The sequence below is a fragment of the Drosophila montana genome, unplaced genomic scaffold (assembly GCF_035044405.1).
Source record: "Drosophila montana isolate Dmon_TW-CO22-7 unplaced genomic scaffold, ASM3504440v1 contig_3200_1, whole genome shotgun sequence".
Taxonomy (NCBI): Eukaryota; Metazoa; Arthropoda; class Insecta; order Diptera; family Drosophilidae; genus Drosophila; species Drosophila montana.
The window spans coordinates 7,218,794-7,228,978 of record NW_026998080.1 but is presented as its reverse complement, the minus strand read 5'-3'; the positions used below and the strand labels follow the sequence as shown (position 1 = coordinate 7,228,978).

Below are 10,185 nucleotides of genomic sequence, written 5' to 3'. Positions count from 1 at the left end.
TTTTCTAGGCCACAGAAAAAATTCCTATGAATTTCTAATTGCTAATTTTCTCTTCCACTTTCCTTGTAGTTTCCTGCTCCTGCTTCCTCGTACTCGTCAAATTACTATTTGGTCTTGTGGTCTTCAAAGTTGAACGAACGCAACGAATTGTGCGAATTTGTCTTGTGGAAAGTTGTGACTCAAGTTAAGGCGTTATGGTGTTAACGTTACATTTATGCGTGGTCCGGACCTCGGACCTTAGCTGTAGCCGGAGTCGGGCGGGTCCGGGCGTGCTGTTACGTGGCTTGTGCCGGAGTTACGTCAAGGCGCGCTCGTTGCAGGAAACCCCGCACAGGTAAACATACGTAGGTATATCTCTAAATGTACCCTATAAAATTAGCACAAGCAGCACGCGAGGCAAATTGGAGGCGTGTTTGACAGCGGCGATGCCGGCGGCAGCGATGTCCTTGTCGTCCTGCTGCACGTTTTAGCAACGGCTTCTAATTGCGTGCGTTAATTTGTTGGCTCGAGTTGGAGTTGAAGTCGTTGCGGCTTTATAAAAATAAATCCATATATATTTAGTTGGATTCTATATTAATATATATATCTAATTATATATATATATTTATTGTATATATAGAGAGAGGCAACTACTTGGTAGTTCTGTTAGTCGTTAGGTGCGATTAATGCTACGCTTGATAATATATATATATATTTTAATATATATATGTATATTTAATTTGATTTTGCTACATGAAGAAGACGCTTGTCCTACAAACTACGAGGTTTCCTTTAGCTATAGCTCTAGTTATATTCAGTTATTTATCATTGACTGTTTCAACATCCAGAGATGGACAATTCGCATAACGGCAACTACATATACAACGGTTTTTATATAAGTAGCATATATGTATAGCATATATAAGTATGTATGTATGTCAGTATATAACGTCTCTATATAACTGTATGTATTGTATATATTATAGCACTTTTGTAGCGAGGGTATTTTTTTTTTAATTTTAATTTTTTGCTGTCTTTGTTGTTGTATATTTTTAAAAGTAATTTGTTCTTGCTAAATTTTGTTTAAATATCTTAAATTGATGCGCTTGGGTGTGTGTGTGTGTGTGTGTGTGGAAGTGACTTCTTATAATTTGCTCAATTTCTTTGTTGCAGGTACATAGGTTTTGGTTTTTTTTTTCTTTTATATATTTGCTTAGTTCACTTTTAGGCGTTTCCTGGGCGTTGATTAAATAATGCTGCACTTGGAGTTGAAATCTTTGTTGTAGTTCACTTTGCTCATCGCTTTTCTTTTTGTTGTTGTTGTGTTTTTTTTTTTGCAAACTTTTTCTATTTGATTATGTAATTATGACTTGGTCTCTTATTGGATATTGAACTGCGTTACATGCCATTCTTTTTTTTGCTTTTTCTTTTTCTTTCAGCTGCTGCGGCGAGGTTTGTGGGGGTTTAAATTAGGCGAAAGACTTTTTGACGTGCGTAATTCGTCATCCACAATTCGCACATAGTGGCACACACACATACAAATGCATGTACAAATATGTACGCACATATGTATAAATAAATATGTATGTACATACACAATTAATAGGCGCCACGCTCACACACAAGCACACGCTGCGAAAGTGTAAGTTTTTCGCACGTGTATGTGTGTGTGTGTGTGCGTGTGTCGGTATGTGCGTGTAAATTTATTGAATGAAACGCGAAACGTTAGTTAAATGTTTAACGAAATTCTTTACGCAACACAATTGGGCACCAACAAACACACACACACACACTCACACACACGCACCCAGCGAGAAACCGCAAGCGAATCAAATGGAGAAAAGGGAACAGAAGAAAGTGCACGTTAAATCAATGCTTCTTTTGACCTCTATTACATTTTCGTTCGTCTTCGTTTGCGCCTTCGCTTTTGACGTCTCCTGCTGCTACTACCTGGAACTTTTTCTATTTCTTTTCAATGCCCCCGTGTTACGGCACAGTTGGCAGCGTGTTTTCTTTTCCTTTAACTTATGTATATTTTATGCGATACAAATTTGAGTATTTCTTGTCGCGATTTGCTGTGTTATCACAATGCTGCTTTAACGATGAATTTATTACAATTATTTATGCCTGGGCGCTTATAATATTGCTCACAGCAGCGTTCACTTATTATATGTACTTTCTATTGAAATCTCTTTATATAACGGCTCTGATACTGTTATTCGCTGCTGTGCTGTGCGAACACGACACGAACGAACTCAGCGCGACAAGTGAATCTTCGCCTGGCACTGACGTGCGCCGTGAGCCTGTGAAATTTCGCTGAAAATCGATAAGGACACGGGCAAAGTGCCAGCGCAAATGCAAAAGCAGCGCAAAGTCACCAAACTAAAAAGCACAATACACCGAAAACGAGAGCGCAGCCAGTGAAAGTGCACATGTCCTGGCCTAGTGCTGCAACAGTGGTGGCCAACAAGAAAGTGTAGAGCTCAAACTAGAGAGAGATTCAAATTCTCAGTGCTGTAAATCACATTTGATGAGGTTTTAGGTTGTTGTGATTTGAAAATATAGAAAAAAAATAATTTTCATATTAGAACACATATGTAAGCAATTTTAAAGTTTTTTACACGAACAAAATGGCGGCCAAAATATATCAACAGTATTATAATTATAATAAAAGTATATACCAAATTTAATTTTCTACAAATTGAGCCTAAGGCAGAAATTGTCTTATTTGTTATTATTCACCTGAAGTGTACATGCTACTGCTGACCGCCAGTGTATACGCACTTATAAGCGTCATCTAAGTTAAAGCTGAGAACGCGAGAGTGCGAGTGCGCATTTGTTTGGCAAGCTTTGCTTTTGCTCAAAGTCCTTGCGCTCACACTGGCTGTCATCGGCGTCGTCGTCATACCGTGACGTTTGCTCGGGCAACAACAACAACAACAACAAATACCCGAACGGGACAAGCCGAGCGCACACGAAATTGCGGCGCTTGGCTACCTCCTTTGCTTTTGTGTTTTCGCTGTGAATGAAAGTTCGAAAGCATCAGCTGGTTGGGCTTTAACATATTCTCAATTGTGCTTAACGGCCGACACGCACACACACATACACATACACACACGAGTCGTTGGCGGCAACAACGGCCAAGTAAACAAATACATGTGCACGGGACGGCGTGCACATGTAAGGTCAGAGCAGAGCGCGTCCTTACAGTGCGCGTTAGCAGTATGCACACGCGTACATTTTATTGAACACAATATTGAACAAGGGCAACAAACAATGTTAAAACTATATACAATTGACAGGTAGTCGCAGTCAGCGACTTTGTGGCGCCGGCTGCACTTCTTACGTTAAAGTTACCAAAGAAGTAGGTCCTGGGCAATTTGAGCGAGGGCAGCGCCTGGCACTGGCCGGCAAACCAGCGGCGCGTGTTGCCCTCACTGTCGCGGGCCACAATGCAAATCTCGGCAGTGTTTAGTTTTGCCTCGCCCTGTGGCAACAGCTCGGCAATGGGTATTTGAGCCGTGCGCTGGTTGTAGGCATAGTCAGCCTGGTGCAGCAGCTCGTTGCTGCTGCTGCGTATATATACTTTAAAGTCGGCCACATCCGCTATGGCAGACACAAACCAGCGCAGCGTCAGATTACCTGCCTTATTGCTGCAAGCCAAATGGAGAAAGTTTAATATACGAAGGCTGGAAGCTTTATAATTGTACATACGTTTGGACCTCGCGGAAACGAACATCGGTCAGCTGTTCGTACTCCATGCCGGCATAAAGCGTCAACTCATCTTCTCTGCAGTTTAAATACTCATCATCCAAGTTCAGCAGATACTGATCCTTCGCTAGGCTGGGCGTCTGGCAGAGCACGCTGCTCAGATCAGCGCCAGGTGTTGTCTGCTCCAGCATATAGTGCTTGAGCGGTCTAACATTGCAGCCGCAGTAGAGCGGATTGTCCGCCAACCACACCTGGCTGCCATTGCGCATGGTGGCCACCAGCGGGGCCGGTATATCCTCCAGACTATTGTGCCTCAGGTCAACGTGTCTCAAAGAGTGCGTCTTCACCAGATTGGCAAAGGGCAGATGATACAGTTGATTGTACGACACATCCAGTCTACTCAGATTCTTGGGCAGATCGAAAATATGTTCCTCGGACATTAGATTGGCCAGCTCGTTGTGTGACAGGTCCAACGATTGCAGCGACGTAAAGTTGGATATGACACCGCGACGCAGCTCATTGATTTGATTGTGGGAGACATTCAATTTAAGCAGCTTCTTGGTGCCAAAGGTTATATCATAGGTGAGCACAGGCATTTGGTTGTAGCTCAGATCCAAGTACTTCAGATTGTAGGGTATATACTGATGTGATGGAAAGGTTTTCTTGGTCACAAAACTAATACGATTGTGACTCAAATTGAGCGTCTCCAGACTAAGCAAATCATCCAGCACACCATTCGTCTTATTGTCTAGTTTGGAGAGCGCATTGTACGACAAGTCGAGCGTCCGCAGCGAGGGCAGTCCAATGAATATGTCATTTGGCAGCTGTTGTAGTCCATTCATCGATAGATTCAGTGTGAGCAACTGCAACAGACCCTCGAACGCACGTTTACTATAATAAAATATTACATTTATATGCAGGTGTTTGGACAGAAATTAGTGGAGCACTCACCTAATGTCTGAGACTTGATTGCCGTAGAGATTGAGTTCAAACAAAACTGGCAGCTTGCCAAATGCACTGCGCTCCAATACGCTTATATTGTTGTTCTGCAAGAAAAATATTTATTAAATTAATGGATTTATATAAAAAATAAGAATTAATTAATTTGGAGCAAAATTGCCTTTATGGGCAAAACATATGTTGTTTCAATAAATTATTTGCTTGGTAGGTAATAAGTGAAGAGGTGTTTCCTAATTGGGTGTTAATAGAAGCAGAAGCTTTCGAACATATTGTTAACTGGCAATATTTTATATAATACAATTAGCCATTATTGGCCTTGAGCCAACCAGCTTAATATTTGTATAAAATGCATGCAACGAAAAGTCTTGATTAACCATTAAATTAACCAATCGACAAACCGGTTATAAATTTGCGATATACTAATATGAAAACATGAATTAAATTTTAGCCAAAATAAACAAAAATGGTATTAAAAATAATAATATGAAAACAAGATTTAAACTTTAGCCAACATAAATAAAAATGGTATTAAAAATAGTTGATCTATTAGAAAAGAGTGTATCTAAGCTAGTTATGTTTCTTCAACGTTAAGAGTTGATTTAGATTCGATTCAATTTAATTTGGTATTTAAAGAGATTTGTTTACCCTTCCCAAATAGAAATTTTAAGTCCCATACTTACTTCCAAGCGCAGATATTGCAATGTGGACATTACTGCCACCGCCTCCAATGGCGGCTTGCTGATGCCGTTGGCCTGCAGCATGAGTCGCTGCACCACGAGCAAGCCCGTGAAGCTCTGTCCATCCAGGTTATCCCCAATTTGATTATAGCTGAGATCCAAGTAGATTAGTGAATTCATAACAGGCCAAGTGCCCGCCGGTATGGAGCTAATGTTATTATGGCTCAAATATAGTTCGTTCAACGAAATTGGCAGCTGAAACAACTTCTCCAGGCTATTGTTGTTTAAATAGAGCTGCCGCAAACTTGTTAGCTTGGCCAGCGATCCGCGGACTATTGAAACCAGCTTGTTATGGCTCAGATCCATCTCTAACAATGTTGGTAATGTGCCAAATGTAGAAGATCTTATCTCCTGCATGCTATTGTGGCTCAGATTGATGGAGCGCAGCGAGAAGAGTGTTTGAAAAACGCCATTGAATATTACGGATATGTTGTTATACGACACATCGATAGTATGCAGCTCATACAGTTTGGGGAAACAATGTTTGGGTATTTCAGTGATGTTATTGTGTGAAGCGTTCAGCACGCGCAGCCCAGACATGTTCTGAAGGGGTACCTGAAATGCAAAAGCTGTTATTAATAATAATATTTGTAGTAACTTAGTAACTAACATGTGCCAGATTAGTTAGACCATTATAGCTAAGTTGAAACTCGGAGGCGAAGGTCGTCTCGTCGAAGCTGCGACGCGAAAAGTTGACGAGACGGTTATGGGACAGATCTAGAATTGTAATATTAACGCAGTTCTCAAAGGCAGCAGTCTCAATTAACTCCAAGGCATTGTGAGATACATTGATAACGGCCTGGTAAATGTCCTTAAACGAGTTCTTCTCAATTTTAGTTATATTGTTCTCCGCCAAATCCAGCAGCTGCACAGATAAAAAGCTTATTATTCAATGCTTAACAGGTTATTTCCTTTACATACCTCAACATAATTCATTTGCGTGAACATTTGATACTCAATCTTTTTTAGCTTGTTGCGCGCCAGATCAATTGTGCCGATGCGCGCCACAGAACCGAATGTGCCACGTCCCACTTCTGTGATGGCATTGTCGCTTAGGAAGAGGCGGCGCAGGAAACGCATTCCTCGAAAACTATTTGCGTCCAGTTTGCCAATGTTGTTGTGTGACAGATGAAGGACTTTCAGCACCGAGTTCCTGGCAAAGGTGCCACGGCTCAGTTCGTTTAAGGCGTTGTGCGAAACATTGCACCAGCCAAGCTTTGTCAGATCTGCAATATGTTGGGCTTCTAATTTCTTGATTTTATTAAAGCTTATATCCAGCAGTTCCAGTTCGCGCAGATTCTTAAATTGATTCCGTTTAAGGTTCTCCAGCTGATTTCCGTGCAAGTCCAATGTTTTCAACTTGCGCAGCGGCTGGAATGTCTCCACAGGCAAATCACTCAGAAGTCCATTTGTAAGCCGAATCGTTTCGAGCTTGTTGCTGATTTCTTGACCGAAAAACAGATCTTTGGGCAGTTGCTGAAACGCATGCCCATCGATTACCAACTGACGCGTCTTGCCCAATATCTGGGGAGTAAACATCCAATTAAGTCATAATCATCAATAATATGTACTCCACATTCTCTAAAGTGAATATGACAGTTCTCCCTAGTTCTAGTTCTCCCAACTAGGCAATTATCTGCTCGAATACTTACGCCAAATCCCAACTGACCAACTTGACTTAGATTCGTGCGCAGCAAATTAACCTCCTCCAAGGTATTGTTCATGCCATAAAATACATAGTCCTCAATTGTGGCAAGAGGCGTCTCCTCTATGGTCAGCACACGCGCCTTAATGTGGGCGAAAAGCGGTCCGAAGAGCCGCACTAAAATGAATATAAACAAAATATATTGTATAACCTCTGACTAGAAAATCAACAACGCACCAAAGTGTCCTTTATATATTGTCAGCTCCTCCACTGGCAACTCCAGAGACGCTAAGTTCTGCAAGGCCACCGAAAGCGTGGCCAAATTGGTGTTCTCGCAGCGCACAAAAAGTCCAGTATCGCTACCTTTTACGCACAGGCAGGGATATAAGACTTGGGGCCTGTGCATTGGTTAAATAAATATAAATAATATTTAAAAATAAATGCTGCAAAGGCACTCACTTTTTGGGACATTTGAATTCTGGTTCGCCATAAACGTATTCAGTGCTAACCAAAGCGAATAACTGCAGCAGTAAGAAAACAACTGTGCGCAGGCGTAGCTGAATCATGATCCACTTTTAAATTTGTTAATTTGTTAACTTGTTTAACTGGTGGCTCTGTCGTCACCGATTTGATTTGGCCATGGCAAAAGTAAGTTTGTTTCTTAAGTCTATTGTTTTCCCAACGTAATAAAACGGGATTCTGTAGCTACTCCGGTTCAGCGTTTGATCTATATAAAAGCAAAAATGAATTATATTTGTTGCCGTAAACTGTTAATATAATTGGGTTTTTTTACTTCATTTTCTCACTTTTACTTTTAAGCTGCGCTCGCGCAACAGGTTCCGCTTGTCTTTCTCTCTGTTTCGCTACTGGCCATTGGCTTCAGCTGCCTTTGTTGTTAATATGCGTCGAGGCCAGTTGCCAATGCACGGCCCTTTGAACATTTCGTAAATCGAACGGCCTAACATAAAGGAATAATAGGAATATGTAGATTTGCTTAAAGTATTTAACTTAATCATTTTATTATTAGGCAGGCGTATTTACTTAACGACGCGCCACTATACTTTAAACAAGTTGGCAGGGCTGTGGTTGCCACTATGACGATAAGCTTATCGATAAACCAAACATGCAACTCTATTCAGACAGCGACAGCGGTGCAAAAGCAAATCAACGCGCTAAATAAAAAATTATTGTCCGGTTATTAAGTATTTTATTGCACATTTCGAAGCGAAAACGTAGGTATTTCGTGTCGGTCATGTATTTGAATATTTTTCCGTTTTAAAAACGAGCAAAAATTAGGCTTTTGTAAATTGAAGAAAGTGGACATTGTTCACGTTTTGTTCTTTGACGACAGGGAGAAATACTGACTTCGCCCGATTCAACCGCCAGCGCGCAAATAGCCAATGACTGCTCGCACTACTCACACATACACAGACTCGGACTGAAAATCAGTATACGTACACGTCTGTTTGCGTGTGTATTAGTGCCCAGGGAGAACGCGAGTTATTTGCTGCCACCCGTTTTATTGGCGGCAAAAAGTGCGTAATTCCAGTTGGAATACACTAACTAATCAAACCATTTGGTTTATTTAATTAGATTTTTGGAATAAAATGAGTTACGCTGCGGACGTCCTAAATGCTGCCCATCTCGAGCTACACGGCGGTGGCGACGCTGAGCTGCGCCGACCGTTCGACCCAACTGCCCACGACTTGGATGCATCTTTTCGCCTGACACGTTTCGCGGACCTCAAAGGACGTGGCTGCAAAGTGCCACAAGAAGTCCTCTCAAAACTCGTTTCGGCCCTGCAGCAAGACTACTCCGCTCAAGATCAGGAGCCGCAATTTCTTAACGTGGCCATACCCCGCATTGGCATTGGACTCGATTGTGCCGTTATACCACTGCGTCACGGCGGTCTTTGCCTGGTGCAGACCACGGACTTCTTCTATCCGATTGTCGACGATCCCTACATGATGGGCAAAATTGCATGTGCGAATGTGCTCAGCGACTTGTATGCCATGGGCGTAACCGATTGTGACAATATGCTTATGCTGTTGGCCGTAAGCACTAAGATGACGGAAAAGGAGCGCGATGTGGTCATACCACTGATAATGCGAGGCTTCAAGGACTCAGCTCTGGAGGCAGGCACCACCGTGACCGGCGGACAGAGCGTTGTCAATCCATGGTGCACCATTGGCGGCGTTGCCTCGACCATATGCCAGCCCAACGAGTACATAGTGCCGGACAATGCTGTTGTTGGAGACGTTCTAGTGCTGACGAAGCCTTTGGGCACTCAAGTAGCTGTGAATGCGCATCAGTGGATCGACCAGCCTGAACGTTGGAACCGAATCAAACTGGTTGTCTCTGAAGAGGATGTGCGCAAGGCATATCATCGTGCCATGAACTCAATGTCGCGACTGAACCGAGTAGCCGCTCGTCTTATGCACAAGTACAACGCCCATGGAGCAACCGATATAACCGGCTTCGGCCTGTTGGGACATGCACAAACTCTGGCCGCTCACCAAAAGAAGGATGTGTCCTTTGTTATTCACAATCTTCCAGTCATAGCCAAAATGGCGGCTGTGGCCAAGGCCTGTGGCAATATGTTCCAGTTACTGCAGGGGCATTCTGCGGAAACATCGGGAGGCTTGCTCATCTGCTTGCCCAGGGAACAAGCCGCTGCCTATTGCAAAGACATTGAGAAGCAGGAGGGCTACCAGGCCTGGATCATTGGCATTGTGGAGAAGGGCAACAAGACGGCACGCATTATAGATAAACCGCGCGTCATCGAGGTGCCCGCCAAGGATTAGATGTTTTCCCTATGTATAAGTACAGTCATTTTTAAACTGAATGCACGCTCTCAGTTGTAACGCTTTTATGAGTGAACTAAGTTACCGTTTTTTGTAAAGAAAAAGCTTGACTAATTGCATTAACTACAATTTGATCTTTTATAAAAACCCATGGACACTGCTAAGAATAATACGAATAAATAAAAGAACACTTGACTTTTGTCTTGATTAAATACAAAGCACTCGCATTCTATTAAAAATTTAGCCGCCAAAACTAAAAGCTTTTTCGTGAACTGCGCAGCAAAAAAGCTTTGCGTGCGACCAGTTAGAGAGATGGTCGACACCATCAATGGATGCTCTCTGAGCGATT

General features: G+C 42.4%; 2 protein-coding genes across 3 annotated transcripts; one reads left to right on the top strand and one right to left on the bottom strand.

Moving 5' to 3' along the window:
- Positions 1-3,111: 3,111 nt before the first annotated feature.
- On the bottom strand, positions 3,112-8,082 carry conv (convoluted). Its single transcript, XM_064686976.1, has 10 exons — positions 7,839-8,082; positions 7,492-7,759; positions 7,270-7,430; positions 7,040-7,209; positions 6,309-6,911; positions 5,998-6,252; positions 5,331-5,942; positions 4,642-4,736; positions 3,694-4,581; positions 3,112-3,632 (listed from the first exon to the last, which is right to left on the bottom strand). The coding sequence occupies exons 2-10, from the start codon at positions 7,596-7,598 to the stop codon at positions 3,221-3,223; spliced, it is 3,303 nt and encodes a 1,100-aa protein (XP_064543046.1). The 5' UTR covers positions 7,599-7,759; positions 7,839-8,082; the 3' UTR covers positions 3,112-3,220.
- A 56-nt stretch (positions 8,083-8,138) lies between these two features.
- Sps1 (inactive selenide, water dikinase) lies at positions 8,139-10,054 on the top strand. Of its 2 annotated transcripts, none has more exons than XM_064686974.1 (2): positions 8,139-8,264; positions 8,626-10,054. In XM_064686974.1, exon 2 carries the CDS (start codon positions 8,640-8,642, stop codon positions 9,834-9,836), a length of 1,197 nt encoding a protein of 398 aa, XP_064543044.1. In that variant the 5' UTR covers positions 8,139-8,264; positions 8,626-8,639; the 3' UTR covers positions 9,837-10,054. The 2 variants fall into 2 exon arrangements, with proteins under 2 accessions (XP_064543044.1, XP_064543045.1); XM_064686975.1 differs by having other exon boundaries at positions 8,254-8,268.
- Positions 10,055-10,185: the final 131 nt, after the last annotated feature.

Coding starts and splice junctions, on each gene's coding strand:
- conv (XM_064686976.1), bottom strand. CDS start 7,598: ATGATTCAGCTACGCCTGCGCACAGTTGTTTTCTTACTGCTGCAGTTA. Junction 5,943..5,997: donor GTCTAACTAATCTGGCACAT/GTTAGTTACTAA, acceptor TTTGCATTTCAG/GTACCCCTTCAGAACATGTC. Junction 4,582..4,641: donor AATCAAGTCTCAGACATTAG/GTGAGTGCTCCA, acceptor ATTTTATTATAG/TAAACGTGCGTTCGAGGGTC.
- Sps1 (XM_064686974.1), top strand. CDS start 8,640: ATGAGTTACGCTGCGGACGTCCTAAATGCTGCCCATCTCGAGCTACAC.